This window comes from Herpailurus yagouaroundi, unplaced genomic scaffold (assembly GCF_014898765.1).
Source record: "Herpailurus yagouaroundi ecotype Mexico unplaced genomic scaffold, PumYag 191, whole genome shotgun sequence".
Taxonomy (NCBI): Eukaryota; Metazoa; Chordata; class Mammalia; order Carnivora; family Felidae; genus Herpailurus; species Herpailurus yagouaroundi.
The window spans coordinates 10,963,363-10,982,692 of record NW_024412422.1 but is presented as its reverse complement, the minus strand read 5'-3'; the positions used below and the strand labels follow the sequence as shown (position 1 = coordinate 10,982,692).

At 38.2% G+C, this 19,330-nt stretch overlaps 1 protein-coding gene across 5 annotated transcripts in view; it reads right to left on the bottom strand.

Moving 5' to 3' along the window:
* Window positions 1-19,330, bottom strand: part of TMEM116 (transmembrane protein 116) — a 155,044-nt gene that overhangs the window by 67,906 nt on the left and 67,808 nt on the right. For 4 of the 5 annotated variants that reach the window (XM_040443857.1, XM_040443859.1, XM_040443856.1 and 1 more), the window contains 7 exons: window positions 14,345-14,449; window positions 9,815-9,864; window positions 8,772-8,855; window positions 8,278-8,413; window positions 6,135-6,279; window positions 5,468-5,541; window positions 4,188-4,705 (listed from right to left, as the gene is read on the bottom strand). In XM_040443857.1, the coding sequence (XP_040299791.1) occupies window positions 4,454-4,705; window positions 5,468-5,541; window positions 6,135-6,279; window positions 8,278-8,413; window positions 8,772-8,855; window positions 9,815-9,864; window positions 14,345-14,449 (846 nt within the window). In that variant the 3' untranslated portion in view covers window positions 4,188-4,453. Of the gene's footprint in view, window positions 1-4,187; window positions 4,706-5,467; window positions 5,542-6,134; window positions 6,280-8,277; window positions 8,414-8,771; window positions 8,856-9,814; window positions 9,865-14,344; window positions 14,450-19,330 lie in introns of those variants that run through there. The other variant, XM_040443860.1, reaches the window with a different exon arrangement.

Genomic DNA, 19,330 nt, shown 5'->3' with positions numbered 1-19,330 from the left:
GAAAGAAAGAAAGAAAGAAAGAAAGAAAGAAAGAAAGAAAAGAAAGAAAGAAAGAAAGAAAGAGAAAGAAAAGGACTGAGGGTTTGAAAAGGGCTGTAGAGTACAGAGTAGGGAATGATGCAAAATGCATTCAACAGCAGAGGCCTGTGACCTACCCAGAGATCCACAAACCCCTGCTCCTGAAACCTTTGGTTTCAATGACTCAAAAGAACAATGAATGACAGGAGGGGAAGACTGTCCATGAGGACTACGACTAGGACTAAAGGAAGAAGGTTGTATCTTTTTCTTTCCTTGGGGCTTGATGCTGAGTAACAGTATTGGCAGGATCTCTGAAAGTTTCCTCTCCTTGGTATACTCCTCTATAAAGACAGCAGGAGTTCAGCTAAGCAGCACAATTGTTGTGCTTTGATGAGGGTTACAAAGTAAGGACACTACTGAGAAGACAGAGCAAAACAAGAGTAGGAGGAGGCACAATCAAATAGCAGATGTCATCATGTGATGTTCAGGCTTGGGGCAGCTATCCTTCTGACAGGCAGCAAAGCTTTGAGCTTTGGCCAAACAACTGTGTCGTGGACAAAGATCTGGATCTTGGGGAACGCAACTGAGACAGAAGTGCAGGATCATTAGTTGCTTCAACTGGGCCATGACAATGACAACCCTAGTTATTTTGCCTCCCTTCTGCCATTTCCTCTATGAAATCAAATGGTCATTGATAAGGTTGAGGGATATTTGTCAAGAACTTCTCTGTTTATAAAGATCAAAATGAAAAACTAAGCTTGGATTATGCCTTTTATTCAGGACGACTGGGTATTCAGAGGGTGACCTGCATTCTCTTGTTATTATCAGCACTTGCTGGGCTATAAAGGGAATCCTGACCTTACATGACATTGTCTTTGGCATCAAACCTATATACACCTCAAAGAATTTTGAGCATATGGTTTTCAGCATATCTTTAAAATCAGGTTAGTCTTATGTGGTCAGTGGAGATGAACAAGAGGAGCTCTTAACCACTTCACAATTTCACAGCAAAACAGAACCCTCCTCGTTTCCAATGTCCTAAATGTAGTCACTTCCCAAGTATGCAGAAATGTTTACTGTGGTTGACAACAAGCAGTTCCAAATGTGGAATAATGTTACCAAGACAACACAGATGGTAATGGATGTTCATGCTATGGTTAACTGGTACATGAAGGAAGTAAACGTGACAGTATTACTTACTGGGTTAAAGATATGGACACAGAGAAACCAGAAAATCTCCCTGAATTTGTAAGAAACACTTCAAATTTTTAACTGCTAGACAGACTGGCATCTTTTGAGAAGGGTGAAGCATAATGTTACTCATATGATCATTAAGCCAAAGTCTTGGGAACTATGAGGACCATGCATTTCTTAATGTTATCTGCAGTGTTGAGAATGCAACCAGTACTGAATCCTTATCTCATGAAAATATACCACATTTCACAGCTTTTGTGGCTCATGAGCTTGGCCAAAACTTGGGAATGAAGCATGACCATGTGGCCTGCAAGTGTCATAGCCAGAACCTCTGCCCTATGCATGAATTTCTTACTGTAGATATGGGCTTCAGCAACTGCAGCTTTGACAACTTCCACCAGCTGTTGTACAAGCACTGAGGGAACTGTCTGTTTAATAAACCTGAGCTCCAAAGCTCCTTTGGAAAGCCATTTTGTAAAAAAAAAAAAAAAAAAAAAAAAAAAAAAAAAAAAAAAAAAAAAAACAATAGATAAAGGAAAAGAATGTGATTGTGGCAGTGACTGTTAAAAGGATCATTGTTGTCTGCCCTCATGCCAGCTGAAGAAAGGTTCAGACTGCACACTTGGATCCTTCTCCAAAACCTGCATATTTCTAAAGGTAGAAAGTGCTGCCTCAGTGTAGATGAGTGTGACCTCCCAGAACACAGTAATGGCACCTCAATGCCAGACAGATATCTACCAGCAAGACAGCACACCTTAAAAAGAACAAGGTTACTGTTAGCAGGACTGGTGTTAAAGCACAGAGAATCAGTGTGTTAAAATCTTTGGAAAGGGCACAAAGGTTGCCTAGAAAGTTGATATCATTACCCGAATACCAAGAGTGGCAGGTTTAGAAACTGTGACAGTGAATCTAAAGGGATGGTTAAGATCTTCATTAACTGCAAGGCCAAAGATGCAAAATGTGAAAAGCTGTTGACTGAACTGAAAAACATCAAACACCCAGTTCCCCATGTGGGACATGTGGTATTGGAATGCACAGTTTTTTGAAGCCACAGACAGAATTGATGACAGGGAGATGAAGGATGGTACCCAAAGTGGTCCACAGAAAATCTATATTAATCAAACCTGCTTAGATAAAACCACTATACTCCATTATGACTACAGCCTGGACAAGTGTCATGGAGGGATATTTGCAACAATTTTAAGAACTGCCACTATATCTGTCTATACCCTTCCTACATGTGAATCTGAAGGTTATGGGGACAGTTTGAATAGTGGCCCAGTTCTACGTGTCCCCTCTGATTCTCAGTATGATAAAAAGCTGATAATACTAATCTGGATCTTGCCTAGCCTTTTACAATTCCTCATTCCTACTATCTATTTATTTGCTTACATCTATAGAAGATGTAAGACCAGTGTCAATTTAAAAATTCATCAGAGAGGGGCGCCTGGGTGGCGCAGTCGGTTAAGCGTCTGACTTCAGCCAGGTCACGATCTCGCGGTCCGTGAGTTCGAGCCCCGCGTCGGGCTCTGGGCTGATGGCTCAGAGCCTGGAGCCTGCTTCCCATTCTGTGTCTCCCTCTCTCTCTGCCCCTTCCCCGTTCATGCTCTGTCTCTCTCTGTCCCCAAAATAAATAAACGTTGAAAAAAAAATTAAAAAAAAAATTCATCAGAGAAGCAAGATGAACTTGACAAACATTTGATAATTACCCTCTTTCTGGTAATAAAGCCAAATATGAAGTGACACTAAAAGGACTTTTTAACAATTGGACTCTGTAGTTCTGGTGTCCCTCAAGGTCTATGGAAATAGGAATTCTTTCTTTTTTCCATCTGTCTCTTCAAATGTCAAATACTTATTCATTTTTAAATTAAAAGAGGTTAAAGCAGCTCCCTTGGTGAAGCAATCTTTCCTGTTCTGTGCTATCCAGAAATCAGGTCTCCAGAGCTCTGGGGCAATGAGAGGCCTCAAGATGTGATTCTTTTTTTTTTTTTTTTTTTTTTTTTTTAATGTTTAAGCTGTTACTGTGAGCTCCCTAACATTTCTGTAGAGAGTTCCTTTGGAACGATCTCTGGAACTTACATTTCAGAGCATCCTGTCTAATCCCCCACTGTAATCTACTCTGTAAATGTTCTCTAATCTTAAGGATTTTTCCTTAGACAAACCAAAGGAGTATATCAGGTGAGAAGCATCTGATTATTAACTCTAGGTGTTGTAGTTGATTCTCATTCCAGCCACTTTGTCCACTTGGCTTTCCTCTTTCTTTGGGCATCATAGTATATGATGCCCTGGCCTCAGACTTGTTCATGACTCAACTGGAGAGACCAAACATCACTTGTATAGTTAAAGAAACGGATTAGACATTCCTACTATGAATGTGACTCTGCAGGCTGGAAATCTTTTCTTTCCCAAAAGGTTCAAATTCTCCTTACTAGCCATTCATTCACTTGTTCGTTCATTTTTTTTTCTATAAACATACATTTAGCACTTAGCAGTAGGTCGAACCATGTAAAATTGATATTAGGCCTTCTTCACCTATAAAAATGTCAAGTTCACATGGTTCAACCTAATTCTATGTTCAGGCACTATGAAACCTATCTTTGGACTTCTGCTTGTAAATGGAGTTGAGAGTTTTTGATATCTAAAGTTTCTTTTAATCCTCATTTCTCTTAAATCTTATTATCCTCTGTAACTTCGTAAGATTGGCCTTAATTTTCTAGAGCAGATGGTCCCTACTGTTGAGACTTGAAACAGCACTGAGCAAATAACAGAGTAGGATGTGCCTGAGGATCCCACGGTGACTTTTTTGGTAGTTATTGTCTTTGTTTCTTCTGAGTCTCAGAAACCTTCAAAGAACAGAAACCCAGGATTTTCTTCGTCTGGTCTTAGAGTAACAATACTGGCAAAATCTGAGCAAGTTGTTGTATGTCACCCTACTTCCCCCACAATCACAGAGTAGAGAGCCTGGAAAGGGCACATATACATAATAACCTAGAATTTATCTACAAGAGATTTAAACAAATCTAATATTCACTGAGGTAATAGGAGTCTATTTCATAGGACAGTGGCTTCACCTCTCTGAATAAGACTTTGAGAATCACAAGTGAATCTGAGAATACTGGAGAGATCCTGCCCAATTCAATGAGAAAAGCCACTAACCACGCACTACATCCTCTTTCCCTTCCATTGTTCAAGGCATGGTTGGAAAAGACTGGAGATGTTCCCCAACACTCTTCCCAATCCATTAGTGTGGAGTAACTCCGGTTCCTGGATGTTCCAGTATTACAGTTTCAAAGAATGGTGGAGGGCTGGTAGCAAAAGCAAGGGTAGACTCCACTGTATCTAGGCCCCTGCTATAGAATCTCTTCTGTGAGCATAATAATGGTGTTTGGGTGTCTGCATCACGCCGAGCCTCTTGCTTTAGTTGGTAGAACTTGTACTGTGTCCAGCCATATATTCCACAGTTGAGCAGACCCTGGGATGATGCTGTTAGAGCCTGGAGGAGATGAAGGGGTGATGGAGCCCATCCTTCAGGTTTTCAGAGATCCAGGGAGTAGTCCCCATTCCCCTTATTTATAAAGCATTGCTACATTTCCTCTATCTCAAACATCAAGATCTGGTGTCAGTTTTTTATATTTTTCTAGCTCTTCCTAATAAACTCACTCTTCACACTGTATCTCGTCATGAATGACAGAGTTGGTCAGATTTCTTCGCATAAACATAAGGAAAACGAACTGGTTTCAATGCCCTTCCTTGTTACTTCCATTTCCCAGGTTAGGCTTGAGAAAACTGCCCTATCAGTATAGTCAGATAGCCCAAAAAGCCTTCTTAAATCTGATAAAAGAGGGAAAGAGAGAATCATTCTATTTCTGCATTCGTCTTTCCCCATTTACCTAGAATAGCTAATTTACCCCATTCAGTTCACTCTGGATGGGACAGAATCATGTCACTATCAGTGTTTCACAAAAACATTATCTAGTAGATCTTGTTTTTTTGTTATGTATCCCTTAAAAACTATCAATAAAATGAAGCTGACCAGAGATACATATGCTCTGAAATGCATGGCAGCACTTTCACCAAAGTATCTACCTCAGCTGTGAGGAAAATTTCACATTCTTCATAAATATAAAGAATACATTTTCTCTTTTGCAATGTTGAAATAAATGCGCTAAGGCAAAAAAAAAATTGTGCTTACTGAGTAATGGCAGTGTAAGAGAACAGAGTAAGAGGGTATAAAAACAGATGTGGAAGGTGTTACCTGGAGAACACAGAGGGCCATGTGAAGCTTCGTGTTCTGTGGCTTAGTCAACTTCATGATTATCAGAACGATGGCTGTGAAAACACAAAGTATGAATCTTGTTGACAACCCTGCCCTCTAAGCATAAAATTGTCCAGTATACATGCCTAAACACTGTGAGAAATACAGCCATAGGCATAATGAAGACTAGGACTGAGATTAACCAGTTCCATAAACCACTGGGCCTCCAATCTCCAACTTCTATTCCTCATTGACTAACCTCTGCAGGTTATTAGTGTAGCAATGATGGTAAGGCACACTACAGGAAGATAAGTTACACTTCTTAGCATTTCAGAATTTACCAAGCTTTTTTATAAACATTATCCAATCTGATCCTCACTATACTTTGTGTAGTAGGAAGGGCAGGTGTTAAGATCTCTGAGCTCTGTCAGGACATTTTCTCTCTTACTGGATTGCATCTCATGTCTAATTACCATAATTTCTAAAACATAAGAAGAAAAACAAGAAAGTTGGGGAAACTTGATATATGAGTGGGACAAACAGAAGTTCTACAGTTGGACAGGAATTTTACAAGTTGCAGTCACCCTTACTGGTAAGACCACTTTGCTTGATCAGAACCCAATAGCTGCCCTCATTATTACCCAGCTTTTTCCATTAAGATACCCACCTGGGCCCCAGCAGCAAAAGAAGGCCACTGGATAGAAGCGCACTCGCTGTTCCATGATGTGAATCACTGCCCACTGTTCGGTCCCCAGAAAGCCAGTCGATTTCACAAACTTCTTATATAGGGTCTGGGTTTGGATGAGTAAGACCTAAACATGGGTACAGCAGTTGAGTAGCTTTGCCTGAGGCTTGGTAAAACTTCCCAGGTGTGGCCTCCTATCATTGTAGAGGGATCACTTCTCTTGGGATCTGACAGCAAGAAAACTCATTCTCCTGTCTTTACCATTAGAGACCTGTCTTAGAGACCTGGCTTCTTCTGAGAGAAAATTATCTTCAGAGTGAACTTCTGCTTGGCCAGGAAATGGACAAATAAACCTGTGTTTATCATATTCCATATATAAACATTACATCAACACCCAGGCTTTTTTTTTTTTTCCTGACTGAGGCTAATCACCATATATGCATGGGAAGTTAAAGTTAAGATCTACCCAGACCCTCTTAAAACACTTTACTAGAGACTATGTTAGAAAGCATTCTGTACTTAATACCCTTAAAATAAATACTTGAGCACTGTGGCTGGGCTTAAATTCTCAACTCTAAGAAAAAAAAAATTTAGTAAGTCTTATTATCCTTAGATGGAAAATACCATTTCCCCCTTCTTTTTGGGGGTTATCTGAATAAGGTTAAAGCTCATGGAATACAAATCAGTTTAGATTTCCAAAGTGCTTTTTGTGGGGAGTAAATTAAGTAATAATCTTGGTAACAAATCTGACCAAATCTAAAATTTTCCCAAATAATCCAGACCCTCTCTCTAAGTGAACAAGTCAATTATTTAATTAAGTTTAGCCATGTAGTTTCCTTTCCTCACAGACACTGGAATCAAAAGGCGGCTTTTACTTATTTAGGAATATTTTCATCTACTAGAATCAGTTCTGATTCTGAATGCCCACTGAAGCTTAGGCTATTCTAAAGAAGCAAGATTCTCCAGGATGCCAGGCTCTGGGATACCTGACTCTCTTGTCAATTAGTTCTAAATGTAGATTATCAAAACCATCTTAATATAAAGTAGCCATTTCGCCCTCTTTACATAGTTGCTGATTTGAACTAAGCTATCCCCCTAACTTATTTTTAAATTGTCAAAGGAGGGGCGCCTGGGTGGCGCAGTCGGTTAAGCGTCCGACTTCAGCCAGGTCACGATCTCACGGTCCGTGAGTTCGAGCCCCGCGTCGGGCTCTGGGCTGATGGCTCAGAGCCTGGAACCTGTTTCCGATTCTGTGTCTCCCTCTCTCTCTGTCCCTCCCCCGCTCATGCTCTGTCTCTCTCTGTCCCAAAAATAAATAAACGTTGAAAAAAGATTTTAAAAATAAATAAATAAATAAAAAATAAATTGTCAAAGGAAATTCTCTGCAATTATACTTGGTTCACATGTTCCAGCTGTGCTAGCAAAATAAAACATCTCTGTAGGATAAATTTGGTCTGCAGGCAGATAGTTTGTAATCCTTGAATTAGCATATGAAGAAAGGAAAAAATGATACTGAAAAGTAGATATGGCAAATAAAAAGGCATATTCACTTGAGTACTGATTTTTTACTGGGCAGTTACGTGTAAATAACATATTGTCCCATAGCTAATTATTTTAATTGTACATCATTCTGGTGATGTCAAATGAGTATTTAGTAACTGCTTAAGCCACTTAGCACTTTAACCCCAGTCAGACACAGCATATGTGCATTTACACCCAATAAATAATTGAGAAAAGAAAACTCCTTTGTTATTTGGAAAATTATCAAATTAAATCAAAGCATATTTGCTATTTCTGGAGTGTTATCCTGTATAAAGGATATACTTGACACATACTAATCTTCTGGTTTGGTTTTCCATGAGGATCCACAGGAACATATATTAGTTCTAGGGTGAGCATAATTATCACATAATTAATACAGGCTCTTTCCCCATTAATCATTTAATCTTGAGAAATCCAAAAACTGAGGTAGTAATTAAAGTATCAATATCTCTTAGCTACTTTCTTAGATCTAGAACTTTAGGAAATGCCTCTCCATCCCATTTTTCCCAGTCCCGAGGAATACTGCTGCATCCCTCCCAATCTTCCCTTTCTGTCCATAAAGGCAGGTAGCACAGCACCGTACCGCAATAGCAAGGAGGCTGAGGAGAAAGCTGGTCAGGAAAATGGTGATCCCATAAAAATAAAGTGTGGTACAGACTGATGTGTTGACAGAAGGCAGTTCAGCCATGGCTGATGGTGGTGAATACATCAGAATACACCTAGGAAGAGAATCAATGGACAGGAACACTGCTAAAGACACAGAGAGATACCCACATTTGGTGCAACAAAATTTACTAAGTATGCAATTTTACTTATCATTTTGCTAACCCTTTCCCATAACCCCTTATTCTTTCTGATAGACACATTATCTTCTAGTATCTTTGTGTTATATTTCTACTTATGTATTTTTTGCCTTGACTATACCTTGCTCTATAGACTACACCAAGGTACCATAGAACCTTGTTCCAAATACAAACAACTTGGCCAGAGTATATGTAGAAAGTCTTTTCCATCTCTATATATGGAAAAGAAAAGGTGTAGTCTACCATGAAAATGATAGATCTGGTCCTTGCTTACCTGTGGCTCTGACTGAAGTTGAGGAAACATTCACTGACATTGCCCAAACAGAATACAGGTATCATCAACAGCAGAGGTATCAGGCTGGGAGGAAAAAAAAAAACTTATCACCCTAATATTCAGACATTTTTATTCCCTTTCCCCTTTGCAAAATACTCTGTTCTTCTCCTAACTCTATCACTCCACCACTCTCCACAAATATGTGTGTGTATATATATATGTGTATATATATATGTATATATATACATATATATACATATACATATATATATATACATATATATATAAATTCTTCAAGAAAAATACCTCAAAAGCCTTACAAATACTCCTTAACCAATTGCTAAGTGGAGTGGAGAATGCATTTCTTACCTAAATTAATGAAATCTAACATTGTCAGAGAGTCTCTGGGAATGGGTCAAAGTGAAAGGAAAAATCTAACAAGGAGTTCTGTGCTCACTTTCTATGACAACCAGGAATAACTTCATTCTCATCAGCCTCTTCCTGGGAGCTTTTTGAAAGCATACATTTAAATAACCAATTACCTATCCAGCTAATTATAGCCAGCTCTCTGTAAGAGGAAAAGACACAAAAATAAAAGTTAAAAATTCTAACATCAACTCTGATATGACCACTGTTTTAGGTAAAATCCAGACCTTTCCTGGGGCTAATAGTTGCAAGACTCTCACCCAATGTTATAAAGGTGGGTAAGATTTTGACAGCCTTCTATTACAACTCTTTATGATATAAAAAGGAATTAGAAGTCTAAAGACTTAAAGGCAAATATTTGTTGACAGTCACATAGAGTTGATGGCAAAACTGAGGCTAAAATTCAAAACTGTAACTTCAAACTGCTTGCCTATTCTATCTGGGAATATGGTACCAGTGATAATATATTTGTTGCTTCCAAGTCAGTAAAGTTCTATGAGGACCTAGGAGTTATACAGTCAATGGAAATAAAGGGCACTGTCCTCCTATTTGCTCCAACCTGGACCACAGAATAATGAGAGTCTATGCCTAGCCAGAAAGTAAAGCAAAAACCTTACCTTGACAAAATGATGGCTATTTGACCAACATGACAAGTATAATCTACAACCTGTGAAAAGAATAAATGTGAGTAAAGTCTTAGAATATTGCCAATCATGGGGCGCCTGGGTGGCTCAGTTGGTTGAGTGTCTGACTTCAGCTCAGGTCATGTTCTCACAGCTCGTGAGTTCAAGCCCCGCATCGGGCTCTGTGCTGACAGCTCAGAGCCTGGAGCCTGCTTCTGCTTCTGTCTCTCTCTCTCTCTCTGCCCCTAACCCACTTGCATTCTGTCTCTCTCTCAAAAATAAATAAACATTAAAAAAAAAAGAATATTGTTGATCATAATATACTAAATATCAGGTCATCACTTACCACTTGATAGAGCAAAAATTCCCAAGAGCTACCTTGGTTGTGTCAAGCAATATTTGCTACAAAATTCAATTAAATAGATAGTTCCTTAGCATTGGCAATAAGAGAATTGTGTTTGTATTACTATATTCTAAAAAGTATAACAACAATAGCCACAAAGAGAGCCTGAGGGAAGTAGCTTGATATAAGACTTAGATACAACAAATTCTCTTTAGAAGAAAGGTAAATAAGAAATCACACAGTACTCCTCCATCTTCTAATAATAGTTCAATCCTCTTCTCTTTGGATCCAGGGAGGTGTGGACTTTTCAGACCTTATGGGTGGAGCAGAAATCCGTGTATAAGATCACCAGCAGAAAACTTAATAAGCCATGATTAGCATAATAGAGGGGGGTCAAATAAGCCTTTAGATATAACACCTGTCACACTCTAAAAGAAAGAGCATTTCAAAAACCCCCAGTTGTGTTAGACACTGAAAAATAACTTAACAGAAGAATGGTATCTACCCACTAGAAGTTTATGGTAGAAGACTTTGAACAGATCACCTTAAAGTGAGACCAGAATAGAAAACAAGCTTTTTTCTGTTCTGAGGTAAGAGATCATATTATCTTCTAGAATGGCATTGTTAGGGATCAATAAACATTAAGTGAGCAATTAATCGGTAATCAGAGATGGGTAATTGATGTACCCTAAAAACTACAGATCAGGAGCAGCAAATGATTTCAAGTAAGACAGCCAATGCTGACTTTAAGTAAAAGGAGAAATAAGTAAAATTAGTCTTTGGTGACCTTTTCCACCCATGTCCCTTCTCTTTTTATTCTATCCTCTATGAATCAGACTAACCTGTGTTTAATTCTTGTTCTTATATTTCTGTTAATGAATCTCTGATAAAAAACTTACTGATATGGGGTACGTGGGTGGCTCAGTCAGTTGAGTATCCAACTCTTGATCTCAGCTTGGGGCTCCATCTCATGAAGGTTAAGTATCTGATTCTTGATTCTGGCTCAGGTCATGATCTCACGGTGTGTAAGATCAAACCCCGCAGGGCTCTGTGCTGACAGCGCTGAACTTGCTTTGGATTCTCTCCCTTCCTCTCTGCCCCTCCCCTGCTCATGTGCACACACAAACACACACACACACACACACACACACACACACACACACACACACACACTCACTCTCTCTCTCTCTCTCTCTCACTCAAAATAAATATACATTTAAAAAAAAACCTTACTGATAACAGTTTAGGGCACAAGTCTTGCTAGGATTTTTAAAAGAGAATTCAAAATGAAAAAAACATTTTCAAGGCTCCTGATATAAAGCTATGACAGAATAAAAGGCAGTGGGATTAAAATTTGGGGCTAGGGTTTGTCTTCTCATGCCATGGCATGAGTTATAAAGTACAGTATGTGCATTTCCATGGACAAAAAACGGTAGAATGCTATATATATATAAGAGCTAATTTTATGTCTCTCCCTCCCTTTCTTTCAAAGATTAATTTGTTCTCCTGACAGGAACCCAAGCCTCAGAAAAATATCTCTCCTTGTTCCCATTCTCGGCTTCTGGTCTCATTATGGTAACTTTTTTAGAGAATTCCTCTTTAGCCAAATAACTTTTCCCAAATTGCAGTCTCTTAGCTTGTGAGTGAATGAACCTCACATACCAAACTTGAAATACTACCCATATAAGGCTGTAGAACTTTTTAGACATTCATGTGCTTGAGGGAGAGAAATGAATTATTTTTTTGCAGTATCTTCCAGCTCTAGGATTCTAGGATTATGTAGACAAACACATAAAAGGACATATATCCATAGCCATTACTAAATTGTAGGGAGCTGAGAAACTATACAAGTTTAAAATACAGAAGATCAATTATAAGCATTGACTTACCAGATGTAAACAAGAGAAAAAAAACACCAGAACAGAGTACTGTGTTACACAATATGGTAAACACTAACCACATGTGGTTAAAATTAAAATTAAATTAAATAATTCAGTTCCTCAATCACACCAGCCACATTTCAAATGTTCAACAGCCACTGGTTAATCGCTACTGAACTGGACAGTGCATGAAATATTTTGATCACTGCAGAAAGTTCTATTGAACAGGGCTTGGATAGACTATAATATCTTGTTCAGGATGCTAACTAAGGTCTCTTCACATTAAGTTTTCAATGATTTCCTCACTGCCCATTCTTCCAGCAAAAAAGAAAAAAGAGAAAAGTTTTCAAAGCATTCTATGCTCTCAATCTTCTCCAACAACATATATCTAGGACAAGGCTAGAAAAATGCAAGAAACATATCTTCTTTAGAAACCAGTCAGATGAGGATTTAGAGTATCACAGCATTTTGGAGCTATAAGTGACATTAAAGATCACAGAGACCAACGCTTCATTTTATGGAAAACTGAGACCCAAGAAAAGGAGATGATGTGCTCAAGATCAGAAAGGAGATAAATGATAGAACTGCATCTAGAAGACAGATTTCCTGATTCACCCTCAAATCTCTTTTGACAATGGAATAGTACCATTTACTCATTCAACAAGTTTTTATTGAGTTTCATCATGTGCATGACAGTATACCAACTTTCATTTAGTCTACAACTGATCTGTAGGAGCTAGAGAAAGGTATGTAGGGAGGTTTTCCAGATTCAATTACTCCATGATGCTCTTAAACAAAAATTCCTCTTCAAAAACAAACAAAAAAAAAAACCCCACAACAGGGGCACCCATCTGTCTCATTGGTGGAGTGTGAGACTCTTAACCTTGGGGTTGTAGGTTCAAGCCCCATGCTGGGTGTAGAGATTACCAAAAAATAAAATCTTAAAAAAAACACACAGCATAATGGATACTGTAAGAAATAAGAAAACTGGAATACTTAGTAAGATTTGTATAGGAAGATTAAAATGTATAATGACAGTCAAAGAAATGAAAATGGCTAGGGCGCCTGGGCGGTTCAGTCAGTTAAGGGTCCAACTCTTGATTTTGGCTCAAGTTATCATCTCACAGTTGTGAGATTGAGTCTTGTGATGGACTCCATGCTGAGCGTGGAGCCTGCTTAAGATTCTCTCTCTCCCTCTCCCTCTTCCCTTCCCCTGCTCTTTCTCAAAAGAAAAAAAATGAAATGAAAATGGCTAACATCATAAAAATGTCTTCTAAGATCACTTAGTGATATACTGATAGAATCAAAAATAAGAAACTGAGTGTACTATACAATGGAATACTATTCAACACTAAAAAAAGAATGAATTACTTATGTATGCTATGATGGGTAAACTTCAAAAGTATGCTAAGTGAAATAAACCAGATACAACAGACTATATATTGGATGATTCTACCTATATGAAATGTCTAGAAAAGGAAAATGTATAGAGTCAGAAAGTACATTAACTGTTGTCTAGTGCAGGGGGCGGGCAGGAAATTAACAATAAATGGTCATGAAGAATTTGGGGTGAAGAAAATATTCCAGAACTTATTTATGATCACTATTATACAAGCTGGTAAGTCTGCTTTAAAAGTCATTGGATTGTACACTTGAAATAATAAATTATCTGATAGGTAAAAATATGCATGCATACATGCACACACACACACAAAATCCAGATGCACTGACTTAGAGTTCTCCTCTCTTTTGTAAGTGTAATACTAGACAATGCCCCAAACTCCCTCTGAACCAAAGGAGGAAAACTATTCCCCGGATCTACCTTGTTTTCTGATGGCCACACATTAACTCCTCTGCCCTTCTGCAAACTGTATCTGTTATCCACACATACTGAAGCAATACAGCCAAGCAGAACACTCTCCCTTTCCAGTACCTGTAGCCCAAATCCCATGTTAGCAAACTAAGCACTTTCCCTGACTCTACCTAAGATCTTATTCTCTACTCTAACAACAATGATGAATTAGCATAGAGCCAATAAGGATTTCCCTTACTTGATGGAACCAGGCAATAATGACAGTACTGTAAATAATGTTTCCTATAATCAAAACCTTTTTATTTTTTTTGGTAGCAAGAGAGAAGAAAAAATCTTGTCAACAGAATGGAAACTCTGTGAGAACATGATTTTTCTTTTATTAACCTCCATGAATTCACCTAGCCAGTGCAGATTGCTTACACTGTTTATCAAGGATATATAGGTTTATTTTAGCATATTGTTAACTGTTAGCTCTGAATAAAACTCACCAGTGCAAATGTGTTCTGTCCACTCTGGTTGTGTCTCATCCTCAGCTCTTTGTACAGATACCAGATGTAATTGACGGTGTAAAAAGATGAGGAAATGTAGAATATCTAGGTGGAAATCAAAACAACTCATCATAACTGTCCCACTCTGATTTCTTTCAGTTTATTACATTATTTTCTACTATAAAAATCCTACCTTAATGGTCTATTAGTAACTTACCGTCTAATATCCATTACATGCAAAACTGGGCCATGTCTGGGAATTCTACCCAGGCCTGCCTAATATATGTCCCAGATTCCTTATTTTATCCTTTTGACTGTTTAGAGGAACCACAGCATTATCCACACCCTCTCACCCAATGTTCCACTTTTATGAAGATATCTTAGAATACTTTTTCTATTTTATTTTTTAATTGGAAAGACCATACTGATTTCCATTTCTAATAGTGATAGCCTAGGCTATTTGAACCAAATTTCCCATTAAAAACTTTAAACATGCTGGATAAAAGAGTTTTTAAATCCTTAAAAGCATCAAAGAACTGGGAAGATATAGCAAGGAATCAACAGGACAAAATCCAAGAGTAAAAATTTCTGCTCCCATCTCTGATGAAGTAACAGAATTTTCCTTGCATCCTAAAAACTAAAAGTTGGGAAAAATATATGAAACACTTGGTTTTCAAACATTAGGTAATAATCAGTACAGAAGTGTAATCCCTGAAAGAAGAAAAACAAACAAGTGCCCCAGCTCACTGGCAAGGTAGGGGGTGGTGGTGAGGGGAACACGTGCAATGAGGGAGAATCCAAATGGATGGGCTGTCTTGGTGAGTGAAGAGACAGTTCAGAGTTGGACAGGCCTAGGCAGCTATAGTATATGAAGCAGATTATCAGAGAAGAGGTACCCGCACAGAGATACAGGGCTCTGGAAATTTGCAGAGGTACCCTCAAGTCCTTGATTAAGTATTTATATACGCATGTGAGATCGAAAACCATGAAGATCAGGAACAAAACCACCAAAGAGCAGGGTGCCTGGGTGGTTCAGCCTGTTAGGTATCTGACTTTTGATCTCAGCTCAGGTCACGATCTCAGGGTTGTAAGTTCAAGCCCTGCGTTGGGCTGTGCGCTGGGTGTGGAGCCTGCTAAAAACAAAAACAAAAACCCACCATAGAGAAATAGGTGGAACAGTCTTCAAAGGAATAAGTTTGTGTTTTTATCAGACAGAGTAGAAAGACTTCCTAAGACATAAGCAGAAAATGAAAGTACTATAGAATAAGGTAGAATCGTAAGATGAGTATTTCCTGGGGCACTTGGGTGGCTCAGTCAGTAAGTGTCTGACTCTTGATTTTGGCTCAAGTCATGATCTCACGATTCGTGAGTTCAAACCCTGCACTGGGCTGTGGAGAGCCTGTTTGGGACTGTCTCTCTCCCTTTTTCTCTGCCCTTCCCCTGCTCTTTCTCTCTGAATAAATAAACTTCAAAAAGAAGAAGAAGAAGAAGAAGAAGAAGAAGAAGAAGAAGAAGAAGAGGAGGAGGAGGAGGAGGATTGCCTTACTAATGGTACCAAATTAGTTGTACATGAGAGACTGCTCTAATGAAAGTTAAAAGGAAGCCTTACAAAAATAATCCTTGAAAGGATCCCACAGATTCAGAGTTAGCTACATCCAAGAACAAAACCAAATTTAAAGGACTATATATATATCTATATATATCTATATATATCTATATATATCTATATATATATATATATCTAATAATCAACAATGTAAAATCTGTAATTTCTAACAACTAATAAAATATTATAAATCATGGTTGGCTTGTGAGCTCCACTGAAGAGCCTGAGGTTGGGCCACTGCTGCCTGCCGTCAGCTCCTGGTCCTGGCTCCTCAGTGGTGGGCAACGTTTAGTCGGCCCATGGAGATCGCACCAGCACTGCTGAGCCCTGGTTCCCTGAGGTGGCAGCATGCCTGGCCCTCTGCCTGGCTCCACATAAGATCAGATTGTGCAAGAATATGGGACAAAGCCAACAAGCTAGGTGTCATGAAGCTTTCTTGCATATCTAGGTACCAGGTTTGACCTGAAGAGATGGCTGCTGTATATTTTGCAGCTGGTTTTATATCACATTTCAGCTCCAACTTTGCATCCTAAGAACACTTAAACATTTCTGCAGGTCTATTTTATAGAACTTGAAAGACCTTAAAACTTTCTGGTTGCCATAAGTGTATCTTTCTTTTCTACTCATCAGTAAACATCTGTGACCTACTGTGATAGATTTTCCAAACAAAACGTTTAGCAGTTTAGCAAAGTAGGCCCTCCGTGGCACTCAACAAATGGAGTTTCCCCAAGCACAATTCTGTAAGAAGTTTGTGTGTGTTTGTGTAAGTGTGTATGTTAAATTATTATTTAATATTGTGAAAAAATTTTTGATATCAGGGATTCTGGCTGTGAACTTGATGCACAATAATTGTGGTCAAAAATATTTGCTGGTCTACAGAAAATCACTAATGTTTTGTGACCATATAAGTTGTAACGGTGGGTTGTTCTATGTGTAGGTATTATTGTTAAATAGAGGGACTTTTTCCAGGCACAGAATATGAATCATAAGTTAGGATGGATATTAGATACGATTATAATCACATAGCAAAGGTCTGTGGTCCTAATTCTACAAATGCATGATCAGGAATTAGGACAAACTGGATGGAGATGGACCATTTAACACATGGACTCTGCCTAGTTGTGTTGAAAAATACTTTGCCTCCATGCCTTAAAATACCCATGTGGAATCTGTGCTCCTCTCATTCACACAAAGAGCTCCCTGAACACTGAACCTCTAAAAACAAAAGGTCTCAGGGCGCTTGGGTGGCTCAGTCGGTTAAGCACCTGACTTCAGCTCAGGTCATGATCTCATGGCTGGTGAGTTCGAGACCCATGTGTGCTGACAGCTCAGAGCCTGGAGCCTGTTTCAGATTCTGTGTCCTCCCCTCTCTCTGCCCCTCCCTCGCTTGCACTCTCTCTCTTTCCCTCTCAAAAACAAATAATAAACATTAAAAATTTTTCAAAATAAAAAAAAGGAAGAAAAAGTCTCCCTTAGGTCTGGGCCAACCACTCCCACCCACCACCCTCCCCTCGTCCTGCACTGCTGCTTGGGAGAAGCCAGTTCACCTCTGTATCTGTCATTAAAAACAGAATTTGGATTTTCTGGTCAAGTTTCCCCAAATTCTTTTTAAGAGGTGCCATGTTCAACTGCTTGAGCTTTGTTTTAGCAAACCCCTGCCCAAACTTGCTTGCAGACTATTCTTCACCTTGTTTCCAAGGTTGAGGAAAAGAAAGCAGTCTCTGTTTTGAGGAGGTGGAAGTATACGTTTTTTATTTGTTCAGGACCACATTTTGTAAAATGTGGTCGCTTTGTCCTTTATTATTGTTTCTGGAAAATAAGTTTTATTAAAATTGTTTGTCTGAATATAGAATAGTTTTATTAATTAGGGCTTATTTTGAAAAATTCTGAGTTCAATTCGGATGTATGCCAGTACCTTTCAAAGTAAGGTAATACTCAGAGACAGCTGTTCTGACCATATGGTTTAGAGAAATTTCTGGACTATTCATATTCTAAGATTCCTTATTAATGAATGTCTAACTTAAATCTAACCAAAAACTGCACCATTATTCTTTGTACATTTTCATTATATAATGTTAATGAGCTTACTTTCAAACAAATAAAATACTTAAGCTATTTGTTTACCTTGCCTTCTTAAAAAAAATATTATAAATGATGCAATGAAGCAGGAAAATATGGCCCACAACCAAGAGAAAAATTAATGAATGGAAATGGACACAGAAATGACAGATTATGAAAATAGGTAGATAAAAAATGTTAATGATATACTTTATATGTCCAAAAAGAAAGTGTGAGCATGACAAGTAGAGAAATAGAAGAGATAAAAAAGACCCAATTTGAAATTCCAGAGATGAAAAATATATGGTTTAATTATGACAAAGTAGAAACTGCAAAAGAAAAGATTAGCAAACTTAAAGATACAGAAATAGAAAATATCTAAAATGAAACACTGAGAGAAAAACACACTTAAAAAAATGAACAAACCCTCAGTTTGCTGTGAGACAATATCAAGAAGGCTAATTAATACACATAGAACTGGAATTCCAGGAGTAGAGAGGCAAGGAGAAACAAAATATGTTTGAATAAATAACCATTTTTTTTCAAATTTAATGAAAATATAAAGCATAAGAAACATGGAAAAAAACATACCAAGATACATTATCATCAAATTAACGAAAATCCGTGATAAACAGAAAACAACAAAAGCATTCAGGGTAAAAAGCCATATTATGTACACAGGACCAAAGATCATAATGACATCACACTTCTTATAAGAAATAATACAATCCAGAAAACACAGGCATATCTTTAAGGTAACTTTAATAAGAAAAAAACATGTCAACCTCAAATTCTATACATGTCAAAAACACCTTTAAAAACCAAGGACATGGGAATGCAAGCCGGTGCAGCCACTCTGGAAAACAGCATGGAGGTCTCAAAAAACTAAAAATAGAACTACCCTACCACCCAGCAATTGCACCACTAGGCATTTATCCACAGGATACAGGTGTGCTGTTTTGAAGGGACACATGCACCCCCATGTTTATAGCAGCACTATCAACAATAGCCAACGTATGGGAAGAGCCCAAATGTCCATCGATGGATGAGTGGATAAAGAAAATGTGGTATGTATATACAGTGGAGTATTACCAATCAAAAAGAATGAAATCTTGCCATCTGCAACTACGCGGATGGAACTGGAGGGTATTATGCTAAATGAAATTAGTCAGAGAAAGACAAAAATCACATGACTTCACTCATATGAGGACTTTAAGAGACAAAACAGATGAACATAAGGGAGGGGAAACAAAAATCATATAAAAACAGGGAGGGGGACAAAACAGAAGAGACTCATGAATATGGAGAACAAACGGAGGGTT